General features: G+C 40.0%; 1 protein-coding gene across 4 annotated transcripts in view; it reads left to right on the top strand.

Annotated features, from left to right (window-relative positions):
* Positions 1 to 16,661, top strand: part of DCLK1 (doublecortin like kinase 1) — a 315,147-nt gene that overhangs the window by 289,784 nt on the left and 8,702 nt on the right. For 2 of the 4 annotated variants that reach the window (XM_033103774.1, XM_033103777.1), the window contains 2 exons: positions 4,177 to 4,290; positions 9,388 to 9,461. In XM_033103774.1, the coding sequence (XP_032959665.1) occupies positions 4,177 to 4,290; positions 9,388 to 9,461 (188 nt within the window). The remainder of the gene's footprint in view (positions 1 to 4,176; positions 4,291 to 9,387; positions 9,462 to 16,661) is intronic. The other 2 variants (XM_033103773.1, XM_033103775.1) reach the window with 1 other exon arrangement.

Raw genomic sequence — 16,661 nt, forward strand, 5'->3', positions numbered from 1 at the left:
TCAATCTGTACGCCTCAGGTACAGATTAGGTCTCTGCAAAACCAGCTGTTTATGTCTTTTAATCCAATTATGCTCAAAGCCTTCAAAATTGATATAGAAACTCTGCAGACTTTTCAGTTGCTGTGGTGTGTGTGTGTGTGTGTGTGTGTGTGTGTGTGTGTGTGTGTGTGTTTTACCTTCTCTGAGACACCATATTTCATTGGAAACAAATCCTGAAAGGTTTTAAGATTTATGAAGTCAAAAACATCTCTGACAACTTGTGAGGGTTATTTCACTACTTTCATTGCTTCAACACGAACTAATAGCCCAAGGGAAGCTGAAACCTCACTAGAATTTAAAGCTGGAGGCCTGAGCCTCGGGGCCCCAACATCTAAAAGAGTTGCTAGGAGTCTGACAGGAGATTAGGCCCAGGACAGCGCTGGGAAATGATAACGGAGTCCATTGTGAGAGTGGTGAGAAAACAAACTCTTAGTTCAAGAACTGGCAGGGGGAAAACCCAGGTAAAGGGAACTTTCTGGCAAAGACGGCGATGTTGGAGAAGTGAGAAGGAGGCAAGATTGAGCAGCTAGAGGTAAATCTCCCTCAGTAAGTCAAACAGGGGCTGCTCCAGTGGAATCCCTGCTGTTGGTTTTCTCTATATCTGCACCCAGGCTGTTCAGCATAGCCTGTGCCGATCACAGGGCCACACTCTAACCCAGTGTCACTTCCTGTCATCCCGTGTCAGCCAGGCCTGCTAGCACCACCTGTTCCCGGCGGATTCGAGAGCCCCGACCCTAATGGGTCATGTTGCCACATCTCAGATTAGTGGATACCCAGTCTCTCCTTGACATACTCATAGATGTTTCTGAGCTACATGCACTGGGTCTCCTGAAGTGCTCATTATCTCTTTTACTGACCTCCATCCAAATGCTTCCCAAGCTCCATTCAGGCCTGTCCAAATAGTCTGTGTTTTTTTCAGCCCCTAATTCAATCCTCCTCCTTCCTCACTATTGTGCCACTTTCATCCAGGAAGGAAGCCTCACTGAGTCCCTCCACTTAGGGAGCCCTTTTGTCGCAGATGCCGTGCTGCTGCATGCCCTTGGCCGATGCAGTGTGGTGTGGTGTGGTGGGAGGCCTGGTATGGTCCTGACTCAACCACACTCTAGCTGTGTGACATTGAGCAAATTATTTGACCTTGCTGAGCTTCAGTTTGCTCAGCTTCAAAATGAGACTAATAAGGCATATTGTAGAGGGTAACCTGAGGATTGGGGAGGTCATATATGTAAATCGTTAGCATAGGGCCGCATAACAGTTAACACTTGTGTCACCTCCCTCTCCCTGCCTTTCTCTTTTAACTTCCTTTGATCTGTTTCTTTGTAACCTAAAGTGCATACAAATGGCTCTGTCTGAGGTAGCCTGGAACTCTATAAAGAAATGACTGGAGTACATCTGCAATCTTGGGGGTGGGACCCAGTGGGGCACCACTGTGGCAGGTTGCCCCCTTTCCTTCAGGCAGAACCCCAAACTGGGCCAGACATAGGATACTAGTATTTGTACAACTTTCAGGCACATAATTAAAGGCACATAATTTCATCCCTTGTCAAATATGTAAATACTCCCAAAATTCTAGCTTAGATTCCAAGGACCTGTTGTTCCATCCACCTTTTTTTTTAAGAAGTGTTTTACATACACCATGGACTTCACCCTTGTGTTTCAAACTCTGGACTGCATCATCCTAATTCTTTGTTATTATCGCCCAACTTCTCTTCCACTGGTAGAGTCGAGAACTGGGTAGTATAGAAGTACTGTAAAAATGTCTGAGTAAAGGGCGGTAGTCCTCCACGCATGCCACACTTATACCCCTCTTCCTGGAAAGCATTGCTTTATTCCTAATCGAGACTAAGGCTTCAATCTTCGGATCTTTTTGGTGTTCGTTGGTGGCCAGTCTTTTCCTGTTCTCTCAGCTTTCTCTGCTATTACTCTCCCACATATATTCTTAATCACAGGTAAACTGGTTGACTCACTCTTTGGCAGACTTGCCTCCTGGCTTCCTACTCACACATCTGTACATGTCACCTCACCTTCACTCCTCCTCCCATCAATACGCTTCCCATCATTAAGGACCAGATCGAACCCCATATTCCTCACGAAGCCTGTGCTGACTGCTCACATCGGCAAATGTGTCCCCTCTCCTCTGAACTCCTTCCATGTTCCTAGCTGAGCCATGAGGCTCCACTGCCTTCTGACCGCTCTTTCATCTTGTTGACCTGTTGTCAGGTCAACCTTATTTGACAAGGTATGTGCATACTTTGTCTACCAAATAGCCCACTGGTCCTGGTGGGCACAGATCATTTCTTCCCCAGCCCCTGCCATCCCTAACATAGCCCTAGACGTAGCAGGTACTTCATATGTCCCTGTTTTTGTTCCTTCCTCAAGTATCATTCCACTGTTACCCCAATTGACCTTAACTTTATTTCTGACTCTTTCCACAATACAGAATTTAAAAAAAAAATTTTGAATTTACTCTGCATCATTCCTCCAGATTTGGTTTCCTTCCTCCAGATTTTGTTTCAGATGTGACTTAATAAGCATAATAATTGTTCCTTTTTCTAGCCATTAATAAATCAGTCTAAGAATATCATAAATTGGTTATCTAGTCTGTAGAGCATTGAACCAAGTACTTATGTTAAAGGTTACATAAAACGTGGACAATGTGGTACAAAAGATCAGGAGTTCATATATATATATATATATATATACACACACATACACACACACACACACACACACACACACACACACACATATATGCTATATACATACAAAATCACCTAACACCAAAAAGAATATAAATAGTGCAAATATGTGTAATAAAAAAGCATTAGAAGTTTCCAGAAGAACCATTAAAATGGATGTGTTAATAGAAGAACAGTGTTTTGGAACAGGTGATTTGGACCCAAGTTTTGAAGAAAAAGAGGGATGACAGCATGCAAAAGAGCAAAGTCCACACCTATTTTTGCTTGCCCTCATTTCCACTCCACTTACTATACTGCCTGGTCCACTGCAGACATGCAGTTAATATTGACTGAATAAATGAACAGTCAAATGCTGAAAGGAGTAAAGCCCATGTGGAGAGTCCAGGTTATGCAAAAGAACAAGCATGTCATGCTTGGGAAGCAGCAAATTTATTTTCCTGGGTGGAGCCAAGAAATTACATGCAAAATGATGGAGAGGAAGGAAAGAAGGAAAATGATGAATGACATTGAAGTCTTGCCAGGAATTTTGGTTTTAACAGATAGTAACAAACACTTTATTATCCATTCATTCATTTATTCCACAAATATTTATGAAGCATCTACTATGTGCCAAAGCATTATGTTAAGACCTGGAGGTTCTATAGTGAACAAAACACAGTCTCTGTCTCCAAGGATCGTGCAGCCTTTTCATCACGAATTAGCAAGTGATGGCACATACTTGTGACTGGGATTGTTATTCTAACGGTATTTAGCAGAGGAGAGCAATCTGTCCAGGCTCCATCACAGACGGCTCCGGTGCAGAGCAGAGAAGCCTTAGTTACAATGAGCTCCAATGTGAAGTATGTCATAATAACGGATGACTTGAAGGCAGCAAGGAGGATTTGAAATTTAAGGAAGAACTTTCTGCCTGGAGGGTTGTCTGGGATTATAGAATGGCCCATTGAATGGCTGTGGAACCAGGCTGAATGTATTTATGGTCCCTTGCAGGAGCCCAAGTCTGTCAGCTTCCTTGGCTATGGGTCCGAATGATGAGATAAGAGGATAACACTCTTGGGTCAGGAAAAAAAAAGCAGATGTTTACATCGAGTTTTTATTTTTGGTTACAGATTAACTTGCTCTTGGATATACGTCCCTGGAGCCATGGCTGAAATCGATTTTATTAGAAATCAAAAACAGAAATAAAACATTTTATTTAGGGACAAAACTCTGAGGGTCAAAGGGCACAGCAAATTAATGTCAGGGCATATGTGGAAATGAATGAGACCTTGGAGCCGTGCATCTACCTACAGTATTTAATGAGAAGACATTGGTTGGTTTATTTCTGAAATCTTATGAATTTTAAGATCACTGCCTGTTACTAGAAGATCTTGGCCTCGTTTTCCACAAATCTCTTTTTTTTTTCTTTTTCTCCTTTTTCATTTCTTTTTTTTTTTCCCCCCAGGATGACGGCCTCCCAGAAAATGAACATCAGCTGTCAGTAGCTGGAAAGATAAAGAAGCATTTCAACACAGGCCCCAAGCCGAATAGCACAGCAGCTGGCGTTTCTGTCATAGCAGTAAGCATCTGAAATATCCACCTATAACTTTTAAAAAGCAATCCACCTAGGAGACAGGCATTACTCAGGAGATTCCACCCAGAGACAGCAGAATGGGTCATTTCTTTAGACAGCTCGACCACTTAAAGTACCGGGAAGCTTGGGGCTTAAACACATTACGGGTTTTTGCTGATGATTTCCCTGGGAGTCACATCATTATCCAACACCTCCAGGGTGTCTTGCAGTTTATATTAATTTCATGATTTATTTTTTAAAGCAGAAAACCTCCCCCACACTGGACTCCGTGCCAATGCAAACTTTTGGGCTCTGAGAAAGAGAATTCAGAGTATCCTTTTGCCAGGACCTGGGAGGGAAGGGAAACTGAGAGAAACGACATTGTAAAGAGAGATTGGAACACTATGGATCTTTGTACGAGACCTAAATGAAAGCCAAAACAGAGCAGAAAGCTTACACAGTAAGATTTTCAGGGAAATTGAATCGCTGTGAACACTCCAAGAAATCACGATGTTTTGCTCCTTAGAAATTTCTTTTTTTTAAGTTGGAAGTCTTTTAACATTTACCATTTTATTGATGCGGCTGCACGGGATTTTTTTTTTTTTTCTGTTCTATACATGCAGACATACACTACATGCAATTTGAGAGCAGCTCTAGGCAAAGATTAAATTGGGCAGAGAAATAATGAAACCTCATACTTCCTGGTGTCATATTCTACAGTAAATATATTCAAGTCCCAGATTACTTGAGTTTTTAATCATTTCCTCTTTTTTAGGAGTATGTACATTTTAACAGTATATTTAATGTGAAATCACTTAAGCTGTTCTTTCTAAACAAAGAACTTAGACACTCTGATGTCGAATTTTTAAAAGTATTTATGCTACTAAACCATACTTCAGCTCATGAGCAATCCTGAATATTTACTACTTCTATGGGTGTTTTATTTTCTTTCTCCTTTTCTTTTTTGGTTGTGCTGGAGCTCCAGATAAAGCTAAACATATATGAGTGACATATTCGATACAACCAATCCCAGCTCTGGGTTATTAAATATTTGATAAGGGCTTCCAGCCTTTGCAGGTAGCACGATGCATGCCTACACTTTCTTGTACTGTTCACATTGCGTGGTTTTTGATTGAACCCTTTCAACATTAGTGTGAGTACCTGGCTCATGAGTACACTGACAGCGCTACCTGGGCTGCAGACTCTTTCAGTGCTGCTGAGCATATGAAACTACAAGTTGTCCTTGCCCTCTCTCTTTAGTTCTTTCTAAGGAAATTCAGTTTAGAAGGACACTGTCGCTCACATCTTCATAGATTGTCAGTGTTCTTTGTTATCAGCAAATATTTCAATCAGTAATTTTTGAAAATAACAATCTCTTGGTGATTCTCAGCTCCACCAGACATTCTATCCTCTGTTTTCATCATTCATTGAAGACATGGGTCTATTCCAAAACTTTCGATTCCACAGTTTGCTTTTGGAATGGACTGCCAGCACGCTCGTCCATGAAAAGGACTGCTTTTCTGCTTCTGCTAAGGGCATACAGCTGCTAGACAGGGTGCTTTTTCCAACGCTGTCATTTTGTTTTTGTTTTCGTTTTTCCTGGTCTTTTATTTCAATTAGTCTTTGGTTAAATTTGCCTTGGTTGCTCAATAATGGTTTGTTCGCAGTACTCTAGGAGTCTTTTAATGACTAAGGGCAGAAACTTCAGGGCAATTTTCCAATGGACAGACAACACAGCTATGAGGGGAAATCCTCCTTTAACCAAACCTGGCTAAATTCCAAAACCTAATCCATATTAGTTTATTAAAACTTCGTCTAAGTAGATCTCAAAAAACTTCAGTTAGTATTTGAAGATCAAAGGTCCACTGATTTATTTTCCCCTAAATATCACAATTGGACCATTTTGAAGCAATTTAATAACCAGTTTCTCAGTTCATCACTAACATATTTCCATGGAAACTGTACAAACTGGTAATAGACTTATAAAACTGTAAAATGAGCCATGTGGTGTTGAGTTAAACATTAGCTGCATACTTACTTAATCTTCTTTATCTACTACAAAATTTTTAAAAATAATAATTATCAACTTAACTTAGATTCAAAATAATTGGCTTTTTGGACAAATATCTGAAAAAGGGCCTTGCCAACGCTAAAGCACAGTTCATATGTTGACTACTATCGTTAATAGTTCAAGCATGAAAGATAATATCACTATAAATTTCAGGGTTGTTTCTAGAGAAACTGCCCTGCCATAATATACGCATTTATGCACCTTCTCCAGAATGCTTTTTCCTCATAAATGTCTCCACCTTCCAGAAGAACCTGGGGTTGGGTCGCCAGTCCCAGGGTGGGGCTGAGAATTAGAGACTGGTTGCCTTTGTTACTAACTTTCAGAATAGTACTAGATAAATCCATTTATACTCGTAACCCATAACAATTCCCATTCTTAAAGTGCAAAGACTAAGTCTCGGAGTACTGTCACAAGAAAAATGAGCATTGGAATTAAATAATATTCCAACTCAAACTAAAGTCTAACTGCAAAGGAACAATACTCTGCTCTGAGGCAGAATCTAAGTACATAGTAGGTACATAAAAGGAATAGTCTTCATAAGTGCTGCATTCTACAGAGACCATTTGACAATTTGATAATGCAATATTAATTTACCTGCATGATAGAAATTCCTGTAATTAATGTAAACTCTAATAACTTCTATTTGATAGCTATCAAAAAAACTGATTTCAACATGAATTTCATGCAGCCAGAATTTTTCCCATGGGCATGGATGTACTCCCCAGGGGCTATCAAGTACTAGATTTTATTTTAAACTGCCTCAATCCTAGGATTGAATTTTTTTGAAATTCCATATACCTTTTAAAATAAAAAAAAAAACTATTTAGAATATAGTATCAATTATCTTGTTTTCTTGCTTGTTTGTCTGTTTGTTTCCAGAAATCAACAATTAAATCATTAGTCTTTAACTGGTATTTCTTTTTTTAGTTAGAAACCTAACTACCTGCTGGAGATTAATGATGCTTATAGTGGAACTTATGACATTTTTTTTTTCTTTCTCAGAGTGTCAAAGGAAAAAAAAGTAAACTGTCATAAACAGACTCTAGTCACAGTTGTAATTTATGACATGAGCATAGTTTAACATGCGCTCGCTCATGGTTCTGAACCGTAGTGTTTTTCGTTCATGTTGTCACTTTTTTTCCTTCTCTGTTTCCCACCCCCTACATTATTAAGACCAAAGAAAGGACAAATGATAATTTTATATTAAGGTTGCAATAGGTCCTGGACTTGGCTCGGAGAGTAATTACCAGCTGGAGACTCACAGGGATCCTCAGGACTTTCTAAAAGGAGAAAAGGTGTTCTGACATTTAGGTCAGGCAAACGTAATTAGGTGGAAACCCACTGCTGTCCTTATAACTACAACATTCTGCTTCTCAGAAAGACTCCATTGTCTCTCTGCTACCTTTACCAGTAGTTGGGGGATTTAAAAAAAAAAATCCACAAAAACAGAACAGAGAAAGGGAAACAAAAGGTTATTAAAGCGCAATTTATAGACATAAAATGGAATTAGAGATGACATTTTAACGGTGGACTTCTTGAGAGCTAAGGGAGGGGAGAGAGGCATTATTAGATTTGCTCAGCTTGATGAAGAACCGATGACTAAGATGTCAGTTCCAATTTAGTTTTCCTCATTTAATGCTGTTTATTATTTTAGCCGATAATTTTCCAAATGCTTTAAAGTTCTTCTTTTGCATTTTTCTCATGCAAATAGAGCACTTCAGCCTAATGGAACAAATCCATACTAATCAGTGTGCAAATAATTGTGATATTGGGAAGCTTAGTTCGAAAGTGAGAGACCTTTGCCCCAGGGCGTTCCCGGATGCGGTGTTAAGGCACATTTTGCCTGTAGATGGCAGTAGAGAACTAGGTACTAAGTAGCCATCTTCGCGGACTGAAACAGAAGGGCAGGCCTTCATCCTCTACCAGCAAGCGTACTTGGGTTTTTTTCTAAATAAAACACAATGTACATTTTTAAAAGGGTTAAAAATCTCACATTGCTGTTTCGTGAACACTGGGAGAGCCTGGTTTATCATCAGAATACCAAATCTCCTGAGCAGTGTTTAGTTTAAATGCCTGGTCCCCCGGCATCTTTTCGAAATGCCTTTCTGAATTTAGAAGTAGAAACAGTCATCAGCATCGCAGCAATACCACACATAAAAGCACTCATGGGCCTTTCTATAAAGAAAGGTGTGCAGCTTGCGTCCTGTCACGGGCAGATGGGGGAGTGGGCACACAGCACGATTACTGTATTTCAAATTTGGGGACTGAAAATTTTATTCCTAGGTAGCCCAAAGGCTAACATCTTATTCCAGGAGGAACTACTTTGAGAACTTATTATCCGCTCTCCTATTTATTGTACCTTTTGTTAATCACAGCATTTAACTGTACATATGAATTTTTAATATGCAGTAAAAACTTTTTTATTTTATTTTCTTTATTTTCCAGAGAAAATTTTACTGTTTTATACTATATCTTTTTAGTTCAGAAATGTAATTTATTCTTTAAGTCTACCTCTGTTTTTGAAGATTACCTCTCAAAGAAAGAAATCTAAATTGCTGTGATTGTGGGGGTTCAAAACCTGATTCTTTTCATCTTTTATTTCATACTCATGAAGCCCTCAAATTTAAGCCGGATGGAGTATAATTTTCTGGGGTCCAATCTGCTTTCTCTTAGGTGGCTAAAGCTGATTTCAGTACTTCATTGAATTATAAAGCATTTTCCATTCTGTAGAATATGAAGAGATGTTTGTATCTTGAAATTGAAAGGACATTGTTAAATGTGCATTCAAAAACGTGTTTGACAAATTAGATCTTTTCTAACAAATTAGCCTTCAAGATATTCGTGAGGGATTAGTGTCTTTTCGTGCCTTTTTATTTTCAATGTGCAGAGTTAGCATATTAGCTAGTCGCCCTGCAGAAGAGGCATCGTAACTATATATTCATATGTAGTCAATGAAGAAGAGCTCGGTCTGGAGTCTTAATTCTTTAGCATAATGTCGATCCACTGAGTTGCCCCCATTTCTCTCTGCTCAGCTGGACCACGGGTTTACCATCAAGAGATCAGGGTCTTTGGACTACTACCAACAACCAGGAATGTATTGGATAAGGTATGAGATGGTGCAGCTCAACAGTCAGTGTTTCCATGGCAACGTGCTGGCAGTCTCCATTAACCAGTTCCTTCAGTGGATAAACATGCTTTTGATTTGTTATCCAGTCCATATGCTGCTTTATCAGTTTCATTTTAATCTTGATTGAGATGCCACACCCCCTCATTCCTTTTTTTCACCCATTATTCACACTCACATTTGCCAGCTTTCTTTCCATTGCACATGCTCAGTATCAATTTCCCTTACAGTTAAAAGGACAGTATATTTAGTGTTAATGCCAAAGCATTTTCCTGATGTTGCCAATTAAAACAATGATTTCTAGTGCTCTTCTGTCCCTTAACAAATGGAAGAACAATAGTACCTTAGTATATGTTCTATAGAAGTATATACTGTCATTTTAAAGTCATCAAGCCCAACCTTGACCTTATTAGATGGATGAAACAATGCATTTACACGTTAGTAGTAGAAGCTCCTCCAAGTAACAAAGAGCTATAGAATGCATTGTGTGTGTTGGTAAGCTTGTGTTTTCAAATTCTCCACCTTTTTGTTTTGTTTTGTTTTCGTTTTATTGTTACCTCTCTCCTCCTGGAAATCCCTTTATGTACTAGCTATTGCATGAATTTATTTTTCAGTATTTTGTAACTGTCAGATTATTTAGCTGGCTTATCTGGTCAAGCAAAAGGGACTCTGGGAGGTATCGATTTTTTTTTTTTAACTGGGTTAAGAATTCTATCCTATCGTTTTCTATTCCAGTCAACTGCCCTGGCATTTCCTTCAAGGGGCATTGTTTGTGTCTCTTTAAGTTATCCACAGGCAGGATGGTTTCTGATGATGTGAGCAATGAACTCGGAGACGTCCTAGGGAACTTTTCTCCTCCATCTTAACATTTCTGAAATGATCTCTAGGTAAAGCTCCATATCTTAGCATTTGCTAAGAAAAATTCCACTGGGTTTGGCATTTGTTTCTCCCAAATGATGGAGCCTATCTATCTTTAGTAATGCAGTAGCTGCCTGATGTTGTTTCATGGATCAGACTACTAAATTGGAAAAAGAAAGAAGGAAAGAAAGAAAGAAAGAAAGAAAGAAAGAAAGAAAGAAAGAAAGAAAGAAAGAAAGAAAATACATAATTCTAATTCCCAATTATTGCTCCTAATTTTTTTCTATAATTAGTCATTCAGAACAAAGGACTTAGGGAAGCAGAAAGGGGCACATATTGACAAACTATCCAAATATACTATGATCGTGATAATTTCTAAGTCTGTTTAAAGCCAAAAAATACCCAAACTTCAACAAAATATATTAAATTCAGCCTTACATAGAAGGCTATTTGTATCTTCTCTATGAATACGCAGCAGGAGTTGCATATCAACCTTTTCACTTACCTAAGTAAATTAGTTTCTAGATGTAGAAAGAACTCTTTTATGTTTACCCTCTTTTTTGGGGGAGGGGGGGGCGGGAATTTGCCTTTGTGTAGACTCTTCTTTTTGACTTTTTATGTGGAAGACGATCCATCAATCTTTTATTTTTTACTGAAAGATAATATACATCCAGAAGAGAGCACATATCATGAGTAAACACCTCAACAAATTGGAATTTTCACAAACTGATCAGCCCCCGTAAACAGCACCCTGATGAGTCACAGAATATTTCTAACACCCCCAATCTCCCCTCCTACCTCCAGGGCCCTTCCAGGAGGGTCACGTAGCCCCAAGGGTAAACACTGACCTGGAGTCTATCTGCATTAATTAGCTTTGCCTGGTTTTGTCCTTTATATAAATTGAATCACACCATGCTCCATCCTTTTTTAATTGTATGCCTCCTAACCTCAGGCATATTAACCAAACCTATATGAGTAAAGTTGATATACGATTAAAAATGGGCACCCAATATGTCTAATTACAGTTGCGTATATTTGTAGAATAAAAGTTACACGTATACATTAATCTAATTTCAAAAAAACTCCAGAAAATAATGTGACTAAATTTGTGGGATTGAGAATGGGAGCAACACATCAAGTAAACACAATAATTAATAAACACAGCCGAGTATAAAAAGGCCATTTGACTAAAATCCTGGTGATGGTCCCATCAGCAGACAAAATGACACATCCCTGAATAATGGGCTGGAGCAGATGGGAGATAATCTCTTTTTTCTTTCACACATAAACTGCTCTGTTTTCCAGCTGGGGGCAGTAACAACAATGTTTATAGTTAACGCTGTACGAAACAGCGCGCCCAGTATGTAAAGCTAAATTGGAGAAATGATGCTAAAAACTCATCGGCATGTATGCTTAATTAGGAAGTTTTATAATGCCATTTAGCCCCGGAATGAACACACTCTCCTCGCTGATTACAGATGCTTGCCTTTTATCTCCACGGAAGTGGGAGCATTTGTCGACCGTGGTGGCAGCCAGCTCTCTAACATAAACAATCATTACAGGCGAACATCCTCGCTCCCAATTGTTGTGTTTACAAGTGCTCATGGCTGTTTTCACTACTCCGAGCAGAACACTTGGGAGTCCTACTTGCTTTTTGTAAGGCTGCTCACATCAGGACATAGGCTGGAAAAAAGCCCCTCTTCGGGGTGCCCAGAATTGTCATGTCCCTTTTAACAGGCTTTTTGGTGATGGTAGAGAAATGGTGGGGGTCCATTTGCCTCTTCTCTCCTTCATCCTCCTGCCTCTCAACAGAGAGCTGCTTCCCAGCAGTTGTCAGGGGAACAGCAGCCTGCTTGGCCGATTTTTCCAGGAGACGTTGCTTCTGTCACCCAGATCCTGGGGGGACACCCTCCCTGGAATGAGCTGCCTGGGCCATTCCACTCCCTGGTGCCCCTGCTGTACACCACTGGAAAACATTTACGTCTCGTTACATGTTCACCTCCTGAAAATGCGTCCTTCTTCAAAGGGGCAGTGGTCACACACATTTCTGCCTTTCTCAAGTGAAGCTGTCACTGTGGCAGATGCTACGGCCAACCACACGTGGAGAAGAATTCCGTCTTCTGCATGCAGAACAAGGCAGCCGCCAGAACAGGGTAACCCAATTAAATAAAACAAATATCAAAGCACGACATCAGCTCAAAGGAGGTGCGCTAGGACAAAAGGGTGGTTGAGTTCCCAGGCATGACGTGACTCAAATGTGCATACTGGACTCGAGCACCGTCCTGCAACAGTGAGTAATGAGGCAGAGCCGTGCAGCCCCGCACAGTCTTTGCAAGGCTATTAAATGCTGTCATGCTCAGTTGTTAAAAGGAATGGGGTCAGTTAAATGCATCTTGCTCAGCGCAGGTTTGAAGAAAGGTTCCCGTGAAAGCCAGAGAGGAACCCATGGTGTGAGGAGGGTTCCGTGGCTGGCCTTAGCCAGCAGCCAAAGGCACCCAGCAAGCTGCAGTGCTTAGCTGTGGCCTTGCTCTGCCTACTGAGAAGCACCTCCCTGCTGAGTGTCACCACACTGCAGGAACCAGAGCCGAAGCCTCTGCTCTCAAAAGGCAAAATCCAAGAGAAGGAACTGCTTGCTCTCTGGCAGGATGGGCATGAAATTAGCCTTGCTTCTGATTCAGTTAAGTTTAGAGGGTTTGGATTGCTAGTGTTTTTAAAAAGCCTCTACACAGTGGTTATGGATACTAATGAATAAACCATTTTGCGGGGTGTGGGGGTGAAGGGATCGCCCACCCTCCCCGACCCCCTCCCATACTAGGACTGTCCTGTAACAGAAAGTTTAACACAGAGAAAAGGCATAGATTTAAGCTTCAAAGCCACCCAAATTGTGATTACAGAGAAAAGTATCGAGAAACTATGAGGTTTGGTTTTGCAGCTGCACCTTGATGCTAAAAAGTGAGTTATTAGGCCAAGAGACTGAAAAGATGGACAACACTTTGTATTATAGTTCTACAAATGGTCGCTGGTAGAAACTCAGGAATAGTGAGACATCTGTGTTATTTGACCAAGTCAAACAGGTTTGAGATTTTATTTTCTTTTATTTTCAGAGCCCCCTTAAGAAAGTATCCCAACAATATGTACTTGCCTTTTCAAAATTTAATGTACTTGTTATTAGAAATGAGAATTTGCCACGGCATTCCAAGTCTTACTGATTAGGTGTAAACTGAAGTGAGATTTTCCTGGGATTCTTGATGAGTCAGTATTGATCGAAAATTTTGTGGTATCTTATTTACTTTGACATTGCTTCAGAATCTCTTTCCCTTTTTTGATTGGAAAAAAAAAAATCTACACTGTTTTCTACATATTCATTCCTGTCATACTTTGAATCCAAATGGATGCAGTAGTGTTCACTAACTGATACGATATAGATTTTATGAGATATGTGTAAGAAAGAAGCCATCATAAAGAACTTAATCCTAAGAATTGACACACTTATTCTATTAAGGAAGAGCATAAATGTCAATACACTGAAGTTAAACAATTCTCAAATATATGTCAAACAAATGACATTTAGAGAAATGAAAAAGTCTTGAAAATTGAGATGAAAAGAACTTGATTAAAGACTGGAGGCACGACGCAGGGAGAGTTTGCTGCCGGGAAGCCCTGGGTTTGGATCCTGCTTCCTGCACAGTGACCTTGGGCAGGTTACACACTCTTTCTCTAAAATTCAGTTTCCCCAACTATAGAAATGAGAAGAGTAGTATTATCAGCCTTCCAAATTCGTGTTAAGGATTAAAGGAGCTGCATGTGCAAAAGTGCCTTCACAGACCCCAGCCCAAAGGGGGAACTCAGAAAAGAGACGGCTTCACAGGATTTCCCTCACTTCCAAGAAAAAATTATCCACTCCACACTAGACACAGATTTTCCTGAGAAAAATGATCTCTCTTCAGATCAAAGCATTTGTTATTAAAGTAGCACCATGACCTTTTTTGATGCTCTGGTTGGGATAAACTGCTGAGTAACTTATATGTTATATTATTCATGAACATTTGTAGCATTAAATTTTACTTAAAACAGGCTGCAGCCAAAAATCCTGATGAAGTATAAGTTTAAAATGCTATCCTATCAGGCAGGGATTGGCAAACTACAGCCAATGGGCCAGATCTAGCTCACTGCCTGTTTTTGTAAATAAAGTTTTATTGGAACACAGCTTCACCTCTTCATTTATAAATCGCCTACAGCTGCTTTTGCCCAACCGCAGCAGAGTTGAGCAGCTATGTCAAAGAACCATATGGCCTGGACAGACTAAAATATTAACTGTTTGGCCTTTCCAGAAAAAGTTTTTCAACTCCAGTTCTAGGGAGTTGAAAATGTTTCTAAATTAAAAGATACCACCAAGTAGGCTTGTTAAAAAACTGTAATCTCCACCAACTCTTGGAATGCCTGGCACATAATAATATTAAATTAGTTAACGAGTGATTGAACTTTCCAGTGAAGGGGCAGTTAATAGAGAGGAAACTTGATTTTGAGGAAAATGTGTTTTTGAAGAGTTTGGGATAAAGTCTGGACAATGAAATCACATATAAGATGCTCTAGAATAGTATCCATTTATAGCAACCCAAGAGTAACTTTTTTGGCAGTTAAAAATTGTTTTTCTAACGAAAGTAGTTACCCCCTAACTCACCTGCTTAATGAGTTCCAAATTTTCATAGATTTATCTTAAGATAAACTACACCTGTAGTTATTCTTAACTAAGATGATGAAGGAAAAACAACATAGTTCAGTTTAGCTTCGACTGAGAAAATCAGGGGTTATAGGGTAGAGGAAGCACGTAAACTTTGTCCTCTAGAAGCCTGAGCTCAGCAAGTGACTATGGTTTTAACCCTCTGATGGGAGGCCATCAGAAACATATTGCTGAACTCAGCCAATTTGGCATTCAATAAAGAATCAGATCAGCAGCAGCAGCCTATGCATAAGAAGTGGTGGAGAAGCATTGGGGCCAGCTCCGCCCAGGGAAACGAGGAATCACAATTAAGAGAGTCACACCTAGAAAGTAGCTTAGAAGGCTACTAAGTTTCATTCCATGAGGCCTCCTTTTACTGTTTTAATGGTCATTGTCACTTTAGGTAAATACCATGTCATATATCCAAGTACTTCCAGTTCCTGGCGAGACTCCAAAAGGATATTAAAGCAAAACAAAACAGATCGTAATAAGCATGACAGGAAGCCAAATAAAATGAAGAGGGTGGATATTTCAATCGATTTGTCAGTTTAGTTTTACTAGCGAGCCAAACATTTCTGAAGTGGCAGGCCAGGCATAACTGAGTCCCTGCAGAGTAAGGGCGAGCGAAGGAAAGGGCTCCCGAGATTAATGCTGCAGCCCCTGCACCCCTTCTGTCTCTGAGGGAGTATGAATAATGGATGGACTGAAAGGCAACATGCACGATATTGTTCTTTTATTAATGAAATGAAGACTATTTGTGATGGCTAGCAATAAATTAAGAAAAGCAAAAAGGGAAAGCAGTCAACGTTTGCCTCTGAAAAATGCAGTTACTTAAATCCAATAATTACTGCCATGACAGAAAACATTGCCTCGCAACTTAAATGGGGTGCATCTCTTGCCAGTCCTGCACGTCTTACAGAAGTATTTTTGATCCATAGACTGTAGGGCCTATTGTTTGCTAAGAGAAAAACATTCCCCATTACAGGATTGACAGTGATATTAAGCATATTCATAGTATTTCATAGGTGAAAGTTTCCCTAGAGAACTATACCCCACCTTCAGTCTGTGGAGTGGGAAATTGAGGCCCAACGTGGCTAGGAAACATGTCCAAGGTCATATAATTAGCTGAGCTAGGACAAAAAGCTATTTCTCCTGACTACCCCCTACTGCTGCTTCCAAGGGGATTAAGCTAAAGAGACCAGATAGGACAAGCATCACAGAGATGGGGGTGACACAGACAGGCAAAAACAAAGCAAACATCCAGTCCACATTCTCGATTCATTCCTGACCTTTCTCCTCCATGCTATTTTTTCCCTTTACCACTGCATAGATATGCCAGATGGCTGTGTCCTATGTATTTATGCTGATTTCCAAATTTAGTGCCCGAAATAAGGATTTGAAATATCTGAGTACTATGTGTAGCCTAGTGTCATTTCTTTGGAACAGAAGAGGACACTGAGCAAGTGCTTTAGGTGTATCTATTGGTGGAATAAATTTCCTTGGTATTAGGCAAGCACTGTTTTGGTGCCGGTCTCATGGCAGGCTCCAAAACACAATAGATATTAATTTCTCTAAGATTTCCAACTACTATGTGTGCAGCTACC

The sequence above is a fragment of the Rhinolophus ferrumequinum genome, chromosome 4 (genome assembly GCF_004115265.2).
Source record: "Rhinolophus ferrumequinum isolate MPI-CBG mRhiFer1 chromosome 4, mRhiFer1_v1.p, whole genome shotgun sequence".
NCBI classification, from domain to species: domain Eukaryota; kingdom Metazoa; phylum Chordata; class Mammalia; order Chiroptera; family Rhinolophidae; genus Rhinolophus; species Rhinolophus ferrumequinum.